The 15,035-nt window shown below is 37.6% G+C and overlaps 1 protein-coding gene and 1 long non-coding RNA gene across 3 annotated transcripts in view; both read left to right on the top strand.

The window, feature by feature from the left end:
- The window catches only part of oprl1 (opiate receptor-like 1), a 104,515-nt gene extending 97,206 nt beyond the window's left edge, over positions 1-7,309 (top strand). The window contains exon 6 of one of the 2 annotated variants that reach the window (XM_067593331.1): positions 6,601-7,309. In XM_067593331.1, the coding sequence (XP_067449432.1) occupies positions 6,601-7,148 (548 nt within the window). In that variant the 3' untranslated portion in view covers positions 7,149-7,309. The remainder of the gene's footprint in view (positions 1-6,600) is intronic. The other variant, XM_067593330.1, reaches the window with a different exon arrangement.
- A 1,163-nt stretch (positions 7,310-8,472) lies between these two features.
- On the top strand, positions 8,473-14,698 carry LOC137185087 (uncharacterized). Its single transcript, XR_010928750.1, has 2 exons — positions 8,473-9,720; positions 9,777-14,698. It is a non-coding gene; the product is annotated as an uncharacterized lncRNA (long non-coding RNA).
- Positions 14,699-15,035: the final 337 nt, after the last annotated feature.

Genomic DNA, 15,035 nt, shown 5'->3' with positions numbered 1-15,035 from the left:
TGAAAATGGTGGAGAGCACCTAAACGTAAGCTAAACTATGAGTTAAACAGTCTTTGTCGTAGCAACAAACATAACAGTTTGCTTCTTCCAATATGAAGACGTGAACTCATTTGACATTAAGCCTTGAATTAATGAGGGTTAATCTGGGCTAACTGTGAATACTGTTTCATTGCATGGTTTAAAAATACGACAACAGCGGCACGTATAGAAACAGAGGCAAGTAAAAGTCAACGATTGACATTTGAAAAGGTGAGATATTTCGAAACAGCCATTGAGTGATTGCTACTAACAGCTATCGAGTGATTGCGGCTTGACCTTTTCTCACGCAGTGTTCAGCACTGCAGACAAGCTTTAATAGAGCAGCAACAAATCCCGACTCTGAGATTTCCACCTATCAGACATCAGCTCCTCAGAGATATGAAAGCCGAGGTATTTCAAGTCTCCTGTCAAAAGGTGCATATATGCAGTGTGCACAAGTCACGTTTAATTTTCAGTAATGTACATCTTTGCGTGTATTTTTATGTGTGGGGAATGTTTGTGCATTAATCCACCAGGCAGAAGACAGCATCCCTCCAGAGAATTAAGTAATGAAGTTTTGTTTATTCATAGGGAATATGTGTTGGTGTGTGCATATGTGTATGTTTTGACACATCACATCTAAAAGAGTGGGCAAATATAATCATAATGCGTCATATGCTTGTGCACACAAGTGTGTCGCTACATTTAAATATGTTAATAGTCTGTTTGTTAATGTGTTAATGCAGCAGTGTCTTACTGTCATGTACAGTATGCATAATAGAGTGGAGGAGCAGCTACAAAGATGCTGCAGTGTTGTTTATCTAAGGAGATAATTGCAAATACATCAAGAAAAACAGCAAACTGTTGGTACTGCACTTATTGGTTACATTCATCTAAATATAGTTTTAATTCTAATATCAATATTTCTCACATCAAAATGTGTAATAGCTACATAAGTCCACAGTGCAAAACCGTTTTATCTTCACAGTATTGGCGCTAAAATTGTGAGATGTCAAGGTTTTTTTTTTTTTTTTTGGTCTATTCTTTTCTATTGGCCTGCATTCATATCATGTGACTGTCAAGTTTCTGTCTGCTCAAACAAAAAAAAGGCTGTTTTAAGAAAGATTATTTTATATTGATGTACTCAGCCATATATTCTTGGAAATATAAAATTAAATGAGCAACTCAGCGGCAATTTCAAATGAAATGAAGCCCATCTACAGCAGACAACCCAAAACAGTAATCAAATGCACCAAGTCCACCCACAACACAATGCCCTTCACTAGCAGTCTGCTGTCCAAAGCTGACAAAAAAAAACTTTATTTATTGAAATCAAAGGAGAGATAATTAAAACTGATGGCCATAACATTAACCTATCGTATTGTTTAGTTATCAAAGACACTGTCATGTTTTTGTGTTGAGAAATGTTATCATATTATCATTAAAAGAAAACCTTAACGCGATCGTCTAGTCAGCCAATTGCAAAGCTTCAAATTAAAATCTAAAATCTATGTTTTTTATTGAAAGAACATCAACAAACAGTTACATAAAACAGCAAAAATAACATAACAGCTCACATCACCACACAACATGCAACTATGTGGTTTCAGCGGTAGCAGCGTCCATAACGATCACCATAGCAACCATAGAAAGCCTGCAAAAATCTTCTTAATGACTAACAAACTGAACATCATATAAATTCACTGAATAAAGATTATGAAAAAAAAATGCACATTTCTCACTAAAAACTCATTTTAATGATGAAGCTATTTTAAAATATTTCATTTTCCACTGAGAATGAAAGGAATAGCAGCCATCTTTTTGTTGTTGTTGTTGTTGTTTTTGCAGACATAAACTTGACAGTCACATGACGTGGATGCAGGCCAATAGAAAAGAATAGGCCAAAAAAAACTCGAGACATCTCACAATTTTAGACCTATTATTGTGAAACTAATACATTTTGTGCTGTGGACCAACGTAGCTATTACATATTTTGATGTGAAACTGGGTCGACTACACATACACACAGCATTCAGCAATAGATTTATGTCTGATATACACACATATACACAGCTAAAAACATTCTATAGTTGAATGACTCTTCAAATGCATAGCGTGCAAGTTTATTTCCACTTTTGATGCAGTTTTACATGCTATTTATTTACATTGTTACGTTGTTATGGAGGACGTGTGTGCGTGTGGTGAAGCTGTAGTTATCAAGGTCTGGATGTTGTGGTATATATATATTAGTGTACTGACAAGCTGTCAGCCTGTCTGAGCAGAATGAGATCACAGATAATAAATTGAAGTGTCTGCAAGGTTCGCTGTCAGAAATGTCAGCACTGTCTGAAAAATAGAGAGAAAGAGACAGAGAGGAAGCGGTTACCTCAAGATGAAGATGAGGAAGATCAAATGAAGGCAGAAATGAGAAGATGATGTATGGTCACATTAGCGGTTCCATAAGGCTGTAATGTCCATCACATTTCAGAAAACAAAACTATAAATAGATGGGAAAATGGAGTGACAACAAAGCTTTTCTTTTATGTGCTATTCTTACCATGTTGGCATTTAGTCCTCGACAGATTCAGCACCTGAAATGGAACTATCTGACCTCTGACCCTCCATGAAGAGGGATTATTTCCCTGCAGATATCAATAGAGCTTCACATAAATAACATTATTATATTTCCCAGTGTTGAATCCCTTTACCTCTGAGTTAAAACCCACCTGGTGCTTCATTTCTAACACATTCTCCCCTCAGGGAACAGAGAGCATCTACGGCAATTGTTATAAAACACATAAACTTCACAGCCCTATCAAGCAGGTTATTACTATTCCTGTCCTTTCACAGAGACTTTTACTGTGTTTTTGATCAATGGCTGGAGTGCAGCAGTAATAGAGCTGGGGCTATGGCTTCAGTTTTTACTGGGAACACCCACACACTATAAATTGTGCACACTCGGCCCTGCGAGATGCATCGGATAAAAGCATCCACCAAATGGAATAATAGATCAACTTTTTCTTTCAACAGCCCCTATTCCTATTTGTTTGATCTGCCTTTATCTCCACTATTTATGCAGTTTATTCTGCGGTGTGTGTGTGTGTGTATGTGTCCGTATGTCCTGCCTTATCCTCCCATTGGTGCAAACACAGTATATAATTAAAAACAAAAACACTGCATTTATGTTTCTTTTATAGCCAGAACACTTTTTTGTGACTTTGGTGGAGAAAATATAACATATTATATAATATATAATGTACAGACCTGCCAACACTCCCATTTTTCCTGGGTTTCTCCCGCTGTGCTCCTGTTTTGTTGTTTCTCCCAGGAAACTCCCGGGAGAATTTGCATGGCCCTCAAACTTTATTATGAATAACTGTCATACACACGGATCCATAAGTTTTGTCTGTTTGTCTGATGTTACCCAAGTTGCCAGATCGTTTATGAAACACAATCTACACACACAATTTCAACCCATCTGTCACCACAACCCAATTCAAGGGCGTGTGCATAGCTGCTCTCTGTGCAGACAGTCTTTCCTCCTGTCTTCTGTCCCCCTCCCTCTGCTGCTGATGTGATTCACTGCCTGCAGATACCGCTGGTAGAGAGGAGGGGCTGGATTGTCTCAGCCTGCAGCTAAGTTTATAAGAATTAGCCAGATTTTAAGATATGTGACAAACTCAGATAAACAGTTAGGCTACATACAGACAGCTTTTGTGTTATTAGCTTAACCAGCGCACTGTAAAACATACTGGCAGTGGTGGGGACACTGCCGGTAAAACAATTGAAAATATTGCTCCTCTACATGTTTATGCTTGTTGAACAGGTGGCTTGATAAAGTGCTTATTGGCTTGTCTCCCACAACGGTTTTGTTGCACTCACAGTAACAAATGTAGTTGTCGTCATCTCGAGTATAACATTGTCCTTCACCACCCCAAACCTCTCGAATTTTGAAACCTAAATGTTGGCAGGTAAATGCAAAATAATGTTTCTAAAGTTAAATATGGAGAATGTAAATATGGGGGGAAAACAGGCAATAATTTATTTAAAATTCATTAAAAACACACTTGTTAGTGCAGGATAATTGTTATAATCAGAGTAACTAAAAGGCACACAAAGCTGGCTGAAGTGTTCACGTGCTACGCTTAAAAGCCTCATTGCCATCTCTGAAATTTTGAGTCAGATTGATTTCTTGGCCTTGCAAACGTCCTCAGGATTTTAAAAAAAATCAAATATTTATTCTCTGCTCACTTCAGAGTTATGATTAAAACATGGAATTCATCTGATGTTAGAAATCCCGGAAACAGATCACATCTAAAACATAATCAATCACTGTTTGGGCTATTTGTAGTTTCTTTGACAAATGGGTTGTCAAGAAATTTGTATGTACGGGATATTTTACTCCTTCCCATCCCTCTTTGTGCTCTGCCAGGCTCAGAGCACACTGTCACCAGCCTGACTAAGCAAGAAAGTATTAAACTGCTGTTGCAGGCAGGCAGCTCAGTGCTTTATATCTCTTACAGGTGCAATATACGACATTCAGCCCCACTACATGTTGCACTAGAGAAACATGTAGTGGATCAAGATTGAATATGGATCAAGATTCTGTCACTGCATTGCCTATTTCTCACCTAAAGTGTTTTCAGAAACATATTTTAGTGTACTGTTTAGCTGTAAACAAACAACACACACATAGGGATTGTGACTTCATTCTCTGCTCAGGACGCCATTACTCCACTATAACTTTACATAGCAAATAGTTGTTTGCTGACATCTAGTGGGGCTGAATGTCATATATTGTACCTCTAAGTTTCAAAATGTCAGGTTTTCAGTAAGTGCTATGTTTAATCTGATGATCATACTTCAATTAAAACAAGTGTAACTGAATTTCTTCCAGCCATACCACAGTATACTCTTTAAAATGTTAATCAGAATTTATGATTTATAAAGCATGTTGTTGTTTCATAAAATTATGTCACATTTCAAAGCCATGAATTCAGCAGATCTTACTGTATTTTAAATGAGAATGGATTTTTTTTTTCCTTTTCACCAAATTTGTGGTTTGACTGAATCTCTTGTAATTGATAGAAGCCAGTCTTCAGTAGATGAGAGGATAAGTGTGTGTTTGTGAGTAAACCCACAACCTGAGCAAATGTCAGATCAGCCACAATGAGTGAAAACACCTGTGTGGGTGCGCAGAGTCATTATTTCCCAGAAATCTTTTGAGCTCATTACTAAACAATGCACCACTTGGAGCTGCAGCAAATTTCTGCTTATTCGCTGGAGGTTAAGAGGTTCAGTGTTTGTTTTTTTTAACAGTCACTCACGGCTGTTTAGGAGTCAACTTTGTATTTTCCTGTTAATTTGTGATTAACAGCTTCCTGCTTGTTAAGAGGATTTTCCCCCCAGTGTTCAAACCCAACACCTGAGTTTCATTTGGGCAAATGAGGTGAATTTGTTCAGTCTTATCAGGAGGACTGTGATGCTTTTCTCTGCTAAATTTTGGCAAAAAATTCAGGTGTTTTTTTGTTACAAATATTGAAAAATTAACTCTCATTGTGGCTGTTCCCCCTTGCTTAATATTAATTCTAAGCAAAATACAAATACAAATTTATCTTCCTTACACAACTTTTGCTGTTATAATGCAATTTGTTTTAATATATTTTTATGGAATAGTTTCTTTTACCTTTTGTGATGCAAAATTTGACCAACTGCAGTCAATTGGAACCCTGCCTTTTCTAAAACTAGTCATACTTAATTGTTTCTTTTATTGTACCTGCCACAACCTAACTATATAGGTTCAGACGCATTTATCCTCTAGTGTTCTTTCTTCCTCCCCCTTTAGCCGAAGACTGTATTATGATTAAATTGCTCTTCCTATGAAAACTGACTCATTGCTAATTTATCCTTTCATACTTTGCCTTCTTGTCATCATGTCCTATACTATAGCTGCAGATATATTTTTTCTGTCTTCTAATCTCTGGCTTCTATTGTTAGAATCATTGCCTAATCTACGCTAGTGATTTGCATTTTTAATGTAAACATTAGTATTCAGATATCCCCCACACTGTTCCCTGTATTATACAAAGTAGGCTTTATCCCAGTTTAATTGCATAATGTGTAAATAAAGGTTTATTTTTGGAAATAAGCTTGTTTGCGGTCAACTCAGAAAACTGATATCAGTTTCCTCTTTAACCTAGAGACTTTGTCAAAAGTAGTAGTCCTTGGTAGCTAACAAGCTAGTCACCAATTCATCCAGGAGTCACCAGGGCTTTGTTCATGGTAGTGATAGGACAGAGGTGAAACCTTGAAACCCCACTGAGGTCAGGACTTTTGAGATACTGCAGTTACTGCTCCCAACAACTCAAGAAATAGCTCCAATGCTAAAGTGATTATATCACAAGACTGGCAGTTTTTCCCTGTTTTTGGTCTTTATACCAACACATCCTGGACCTACCGTATTACTGGGCTGGGCATTATCCCTACCACTTGTCCAGTCCTCTCTCACATGTTTTTTCCCCATATATTTCACTTGTTTTCTTTTATTTCTCTTCTGCTCTTCCTCTTATCCAATGTGTCTAGGCGTTGAGTGCATCGTGGTTTTACCTGAACCAAGGAGTCACTGGGATCCTGTCTTCGGCACCTGCGTCTTCCTCTTCTCCTTCCTCATCCCTGTGGCTATCATCAGCATCTGTTACAGCCTGATGGTCAAGCGCCTGCGCAACGTTCGTATCCTGTCTGGCTCCAAGGAAAAGGACCGCAACCTGCGGCGCATCACCAGGATGGTCCTGGTGGTGGTGGCAGCATTTGTTGTGTGTTGGACCCCAATCCAGATCATGGTCCTGGCTCAGTCGCTGGGATTCAACCTGAGCAGCTTGTTTACGCTGGTCCTGATGCACTTCTGCATTGCACTAGGTTACGTCAACAGCAGCTTGAATCCTGTGCTCTACGCCTTCCTTGATGAGAACTTCAAACGCTGCTTCCGTGAGTTCTGCCACCCATCGCCATTCCGCCTTGACACCCAGCAGTCAGGTAGGATGAGGAGCATTGCAAGGGAGGTGGCAGCTGCCTATAGCTGCAAGGCCGGAGATGGCGGGGGACCTGGCGGAGGGACACCTAATCCAGCATGACTAGGCGTGGAGCTCCCATTGGTGGGGGTAGACCCCCCACAGAGGGGAGAGAACCAGGGGACAGGGAACTCCAACACAGAATTGACTCAGATTACAGCTCTCTAGCGGCACGAGCCCCCCCATCCCCCAACTAGAAGACTGGCCTGGGGTGGGGGGGAGGGAGATGTGGAGGGTGGGGTCGAAGGGAAAAGAATTTAGGAATAAGTTGGGCTTGAAGAACATCGGACCCGGAAGTTGAGAGTTTGGGTGGGAAGGGCTGTGGACATCTGGGTAGGGGATGGTGCCAGATATGGGAGTAGTTCAAACCACTGTGGATCCTTAATCTTAGAATGAATATGACCCTAACTCCACTGAGGCTGTCAGATATTGGAGTGGGGCTATGGACTTTAGGAAACCTCAGTAAAACTTCTTTAACTATCTTGAGGGTTGGCAGCATTTTTGACATTTATTGCAGGTCCAAAAACAACAGCCTCACGAACAAAAACCAGATCTGCCAACTCATGCTGGTACCCAGTTGCTGCATCTCTAGAAAGATACCCGACTCTGTACTTGGGTATGAGAGGGCAGGGGTTGGAACTGGATGTTTTGAGAGGGTTTATAAGCAGCATGGGATTAAGAGAGGCAGCTGGAGATACCAAACCTCTGACACCACCATGCACTACTTTGATGCTTGTAAAAAGAATAAAAATGACATTGGAAGCATGGATTGTGGCTATCTAATGGTAAGGACCACAGACTGAAGCCTTGCCAAGGAACAGAAAAGCTTTCTGGAAGTGTGAGAAGGAGGTTCAACACTTTCACTACAGTTTATTGTATCTTTATAAGTTGATGTTTCAGTCTAAAGAACTCTCTGTCATGAGTGGCGGGAAGTGGTGGACATAAAGCCCTGTGCTACCAGTACAGGGTCTTTATTTTGATTATTTCACTATGAATGGGTCTACATAATAGTAACATGCTGCTGAGCCCCTATCGAGACTTAGATGGGCACAAAAAGTGTAATGTGATAATATTTGAGACTGGGGACAGGACATTGGATGTAATATCTGCAGGTATTAGCTATGTAAGGAAAAGAACAATGTGCAACAAGCTACTCTTGAACGATATTTCGTAAACAGTGTCTCAGGACCCAGAATGGGTCACATGAATGTTATTTCTGACAGGGACAACATTTCGCAATGTGTCCTGACTCAAAGTAAGCCTAAGAAATCCTGTTCTAAAACAAGTTTCTTAGAGTTTTGTGATTTTTCAAAACTTTCTATGATCACCTTTGGGGTGTTGTAAATTTAGAATTTAGGGTGGGGTGGGGTTGGGTGGGGTGGGAAGGGAAGCTGGTGGCATTGTAACCTGAAAGAAAACCCAAATGGAACCACAAGAATCAGTTTCTGGGCAAATCCCAGCAAGGGTATTAACACTTTTCTTCTTCTTGCTGTGTTTTAGGACACAAAACGAGTGCCTGTCTGTGGTGTGTCCACACATGAAATGTCAATTTGCCTGTATCCAAGGGTATAAATATAAACTTTTAATGTGACCAGGGAAAAAAAAATAATGCATTTGTAAAAGCTGTTTCAAGTATTTGTTTCAAGCACTTAGGAAACATATGATGCCTTACAAGCCATCTGATAACAGCAAGGAACAGGGGTGAAAATCATAATTTATCAGATAACAATTAGGTGATTAGTGGTTCTGAATTTGTTGTTCTTAATTAGAATAAAGATTGAAAAACAATCCTCATATTTTGAAATATGCTTACCAGATGATATTTACAACACATCTGTGATTTTACAATAAGACAGTATATGCTCAAATGTTACCCTAAACATGATAGCAGTCACATAGTCTGCCTTGTCTGGTGTTCGTTAAAATGAAGCTCCTCAGAGCTACAGCTGGACAGTGAAGGCAACATTGCTGCAATTACTTGAAAAAAGAAAAAAAAAAAGTCAAGATCATGAATGCTTGGTTGTCTATCATTTGAATTTGGTCAATGCAGATGTTGCTTACTGATCCTAGTTTTGATTCTTTGCATATTGTTTGAGTACAAAAAGAAATCATAAAGAGCAGATTTATGCCTCCATAAATCGTTCTTTTTAAATTATGAGGTATAATTTTTTTTCTGGTTTAAAGATAAAATAAAAACAAAAATATAAATCTTCTCTGCTCTATTCTGGGCCATTATGACTATGAATGGGATCATCAAAAATGTTCCATTCTCATACTTGCTCTTACACCTGCACCTTCCTCCCTGTGTGAAATTACTTTCTTGCAGTGATTACAGATTTCTGCATCACCACTGCCTTTTGCAAAGCTTAGTCAGACTTTTTAAGCACTACCTTTGGCTCGTCATACTCCAAGCCAAACTTTTCTTTCAGATATTGATGAGTGAAATTGTAGAGGACTTTTCGAAACCAGTTCTTGATACCCAGCCCTAATGATCTGTCAGGAACTCAGCTGGCAACTGGTCAGCAACTAAAGCTCTGTCTGTTTTTAATGGTAATATTGAATGATCATCTAAATCAATTTTAGGGATATGATTAGTTTAATAATAGAGTATATGATACAGGTGTGGAGTTGCAAGGTCAAAAGGAAGGTCACCATCATTTTCACTAACTAAACCTGACCCACTGTGTTAAGTACAGGTCTAATGTGATGAAGAGAACATGATATATTTCTGCAAAGACAACTAGTTTGAAAGACAATACCGTCTGAGAAATTCTTTCCATGCTTGCAGCATGTGGTTCCTATTAGATACCTAATATGGTAATTAAGCATTTTGAATGAAAGGACAGGGGCAATGTAATCACAGATGTTTTGAAAATGACACATCTGGGTATGCTGTTTTCCCCACATCTGTAGCTTCTGTCAGGTTTGGAGATGAAACTGATCAGGTTCGGGGTCAACAACGGGTTTGGGAGTATTGGTTGTAAACTTTGGGTTTGAGGTATTTTGAGGTTGGGGGCGTTCACACCAGGTGGGGTTGAGTAAGGGTCTTATCAGTGGAGTAATTTTGACTCCCAGTACCACAGTGGCAAAGCAGGAGGAAAGGGGTCACAGTGCTCTGACCCCACTCCAAGGGACAAAGGGGCTCTCTCTCTTCTTAGTGTCTTAAAGTGGAAATCAACCCTGAAACAGAAATCACAAATGGTATTCTCATGATGACATTTGGACATTTTAAATGACAAAAAAAAAATTATCCAATATGATAATAATTTTTAATGCAAAAGTTTATATGATTTATTTCTATTCATTGTGTTTACATTGTACTATCCGAACAATCTAACAGTGACAATTTCAAAGACTAAACATTATGGCAGGTATTTTCTCAATATTTGCAAAAAAAAGCATCATGTTAAGACAAACAACTTATTCTCTAAAACCTATTTGCATATTTTCTTCTGGCACTGCTCGTGAGAAATAACAAAATAATATCACTTTTTTTCCACTTTTTGATGTAAATAAAAATAATGAAAAACAGGTCATTTTCAAGCAGACAAGATAGTACAATTTTGATAACTGATAAAAACCCCTTGCAGCACAGTTAGTCACTCAATTTCCAAGGGATTTAATCAAAATATTATGAATCAGTTTTTGATGTAAAATAAAATCAGCTTCTCAACAATCTTGAACAGGCGTCTGACCAGACATGGTTTCTTTCTTAATTTTTGGGTCTAACTTTAAGAAAGTGGTTTATAATCTGGAGGTTTGTTGTACAGAAGTAAACAAAGTGACAATTTAATTTAAAACTTATGCATTTAAGGATTAACATTGTGAATTCTGTTTTAGGGTTGGTGTCCCCTTTAATTTTATATGTGTGTCACTTGTTACTTACGTAGCAGTTTGATTGGTTAAGCTTTCTTTACTTTGGAGTCAAAACATGTTTGTAATATTTTCTCACTTACTTCTTGAGTTTTATGACAGCAAGTTGATACCATTTGTTGTCATGAAGGGTTATGTTTTACCGTTTTTTGTTTTTTCTTGGTAAAGTTGTCTGTGCAAATCAGTTTGTCTGCTGCAGTTACTCTTTGCAGCACATACTGTATTAATCTTTTATTTAGTGTGTCTTCTTTTGTTTGAGAGGAACAATTCTATGAACTTACATTGCCTTAAATATCAAGTGAAGTCTGTTACTGAAGCTCGCTCTCTGGCTGGATAAAAATGTGTTCTAGTTTTTACTGGTGCTTCGCTGTTAGTTTATACTAGTCCAGACCTGTATTCATAAAGCCTCTGAGGACAGGATTCATCAGGCCATTGAGAACAATTCAATATTGAGTATGTATTTCTTAAAATAGCTTTCTTCAGTCATAAATTAAGAGTTTAACTGCAACTTTAGAGTATTTTAATAGGTTTGCATTTTAGGTAAGTGGATATTTGCCTTCTTTATTCTCCTTAAACTTTAAAATACAATACTGCTAGTTGGGAATGCTAAAGTAACCCACCTGCTTAAATGTAAATTAAGGTGATGGATATGCCATTCTGCCATTCTGCATCTCCAACTGAAACCTCTGATTGTATAGAAGTAACAGTCACATTTCATTAAATTCCCACTTTGTCTATTAGCTTCACTTCCAGCTGAGGTAATCACAGTGAACCTCAACATCTGTGTGTTATACAGCCGATTCATGTCATTTTGTCCAAATTGAAAAAGAGGCTCCATGGTTTGCTGTGTTGCTGTAAATCGGTATCAAGTACTGATGAAGTGTGGATTCTACCATGGTCACAATAAACTGGTGTCATGAAGGGCTTAATGAAGTGAAGACTACACAGAAAATACACCTTCATGAAGGGCTGTAAAGTGTCAGCTAATGTACATGTACATGACACACCAAACATAGTTCTGGTCAACAGTTCAACCTTGGTTCTAAATCAGTACACAAGATATAATAAACTGTATGTATCCATGGTGACATAGTGATTTTCTATAGTTGCCATTTACCAACAGTTACCTCTTATTGGTGAAACAGAGCTTACGATGGGTTAAAATGTCTACATAAACACTTTTTTAAAAAAATGAACACATCTTCTCTTTCTGCTTGTGATAATAGGCCATCATTTATAAACCCAGTAACACTCTATTGTGTTTTCATGAGTGTATTCTCGCTTACTTAGTGTTGTGCATTTGGGAGCCCTGTGCTTCTGTAGTATATTATGATGTGATTCCCTCTTACAAAATGGGGTCAAAAGTGATTTCAGTTGCATCCTAAGTAGTGTGAGTGCACCTTTACCCCATATGACTTTAAACTCTATACCGACAACAACAGAGACAAATGATTTCATAGACGGAGCTATTGTATTCCTAAAGGTTGGGTGATTTGCCAGACTCACAGTGCTAGGAGAAACATTAGACCCAGCTCTAAATGTCACAGATGTGTGTCTACAGATTCTACTGTGAATGACTTGCTACTTGAGCTCAAAGTATTGATCACCGTGTAGGTCACTTAAATGAAAGTCCACCATAACTAAAGCCAGACAATATTCACTTTACTTATTTTGGTCCAGGAAGGTTCAATAAACACTCATGTGATGTCAATCAGTGTTTTCTTCAAATTTTCAAACCACAAAACCAGGCCAACGATTTTGGATGTCAAATTAAAACTAAAATGTACACCCAAATGAGTTTCTGAATAAACCTAACATAGGCCATAGTCAGAATAAGCATATTCATACATTTGTTTATTCTTTATTTGTAGCACCTATTTTAAATACTTAAGCCAGGTGTTACAGAAGTCAGATGGACTTCCAGATGTTTTGTTTTTCTACTATGGCTATGAAAATCAATTCAATTAAAATTAGTTCAATAAATGTTATTTATCCCAGAGGGGCAATTAAAATAGCAGGCATATAAATTGTTTATGGGGAAACCAAGTGCTCAAGATGTATTATACTACAGGTAAATGATAAGATAAAACTGACCAGAAAAAAAAGCATTAAAAATTTTAAAAAATGATACATAGGCTCTTTTTTACTTTATTTAGGTTACCGTGCCATAAACCTGATAATGCACTCCAAAGTCATCTGGTATAGAAAATAATGGACTCCACTTTGCTTCTGAAGTGTGCATTATTTTCTTAAATTGAAACTCACAACAAATTATCACTTACAAATTGTCCAGCCTCCTGTCAGCTCGCTGCTAAAGTTTAGAAACTCAAAAGCGAAGTGAATTGAGTTTCAAATAATCAACAGCAACAAATTTAAAGAAATTAAATGTTTTATAGGCTTGTCTTTACCAGCTATAAATCATAAATTATGGAAAATGTTTTAATCCTAGTGTTAAATTTACAGGATTATTAGTTCTGTTGATTGGAGCTACATTTTTGCCATACTTCTGTTATGCCTGATGATCTAGACTCTTCTGTTTCAAGACAAGTTTTATGAATACAGGTCGTCTTTTGTACAACCTAGCAGACTTTGTGTAGGAAAAATGGCCGGAGCATCAAGGACACTGGCTTTGATATGATTTATCTTTATGAAGACGTGCTAACAGCTGTGAGGCTCTTTGTGCTTAACTGTCACTGTTAAAACTGAAGACGCAACGATATTTTGTATTACTGTTTGGTGTTTTTTGTAGCACAAAACTATATAAAAAGGACAATGACTCCAAGAGGGCGAAAACCCTTTGTATAACAATGCAGAGTGAACATTATTATATTGTCCGTTAGCTCTGTATAGACATTCTGTTTGAATATTACAGTTATGTAAAAGTATAAAACATGGTTCTAATCATCATTTAACGTCTGACCTCTTTCTCTTGTTATTCTTGGTGTATAAATAAAAACTATTTCTCGCCAACTGTAACAGTACGTATCGTTACCTCCGTGCATCTGAACGCAAGGAGATTCCCTTCATTCGTTTACATTTTACGGACCACATGAATGTCAACTGAAAAACCTGTTGAAAATCCAAATCTAGGAAGAAAAAAAAACATACAATGTTGATGTTGTTATTACTATTATTGCTATCAAAAGAGAAAAAAAACAGTGTCGCATTAGTGTGTTTTTGCTGTGCGGGAGACTGTATGGTATGTATCTATGTATTACTTGTGGACTGCATTTTGCTCACTGCCTGAGTCATGAAATGAAACAGTTCTTAGAGCTCAAACATTACTGAAAGTTTTCTTCAGTGAGAGTTGTTGATGTCAAGGCCCCATCTTTTGAAATTTGTCTCACTCACTCACAATATGGCTGTGATAGTTTCCACACTTCTTATCTCACTTTTGGGGTCAGGTGTTGGTAGGAGCATGAGCTAAATGATCAAATATGTAATGGAATCTGTGTAATATGTTTAAATATGACCTGATGCTATCAAGTCATAATTTACTAACTCTGGTGGGATTTGATTATCGGATGTAAATGTGGTCAGAGCTGAGGTGACAGAGCTGTTTCTATCACATGACTCTGGCTGTAGCTACATAAACTAATTTGTTCCCTGTTTTGCTGATGGCAGATTGAAGTACCATGCTAGCTGGCTTGTTGTCAATGCATAGAGAGTTTTTGCTGAAGCTTGAATTTTAAATTGTATATTTTCTTTGCATATGAAATGAATAAACAAATAAATGATGACCGTGACGTGTTTCATTATTTCAAAAGTTAGATTCTAAATGGGATAAATGAGATCAGTCAGATAACAGTCCGGTCTGAATCACAGCACAGTTCCACATTAATGTTAATTAATAATAATCAAATCCTCATTTTCCTTCCTAGCCATTACCTGTGCAAAAATGGTGGCCATTCTTAATTTTTATATAGTAGTTTTGTATATATTTTGGTGTAAGTACATTCTTCCAAAAATTAAATAAAATTATAGTTTTACAAGCAAATTAAAGCTTGACTGGACAGATTCACCAAACACCTGAGTTAGCCACTAACTAAAATTTAGCTAGTTAGCTTGCTAGCTCAC

This window comes from Thunnus thynnus, chromosome 6 (assembly GCF_963924715.1).
Source record: "Thunnus thynnus chromosome 6, fThuThy2.1, whole genome shotgun sequence".
NCBI classification, from domain to species: domain Eukaryota; kingdom Metazoa; phylum Chordata; class Actinopteri; order Scombriformes; family Scombridae; genus Thunnus; species Thunnus thynnus.
The sequence above is the reverse complement of the archived record's forward strand: the minus strand, read 5'-3'. Positions and strand labels throughout refer to the sequence as shown.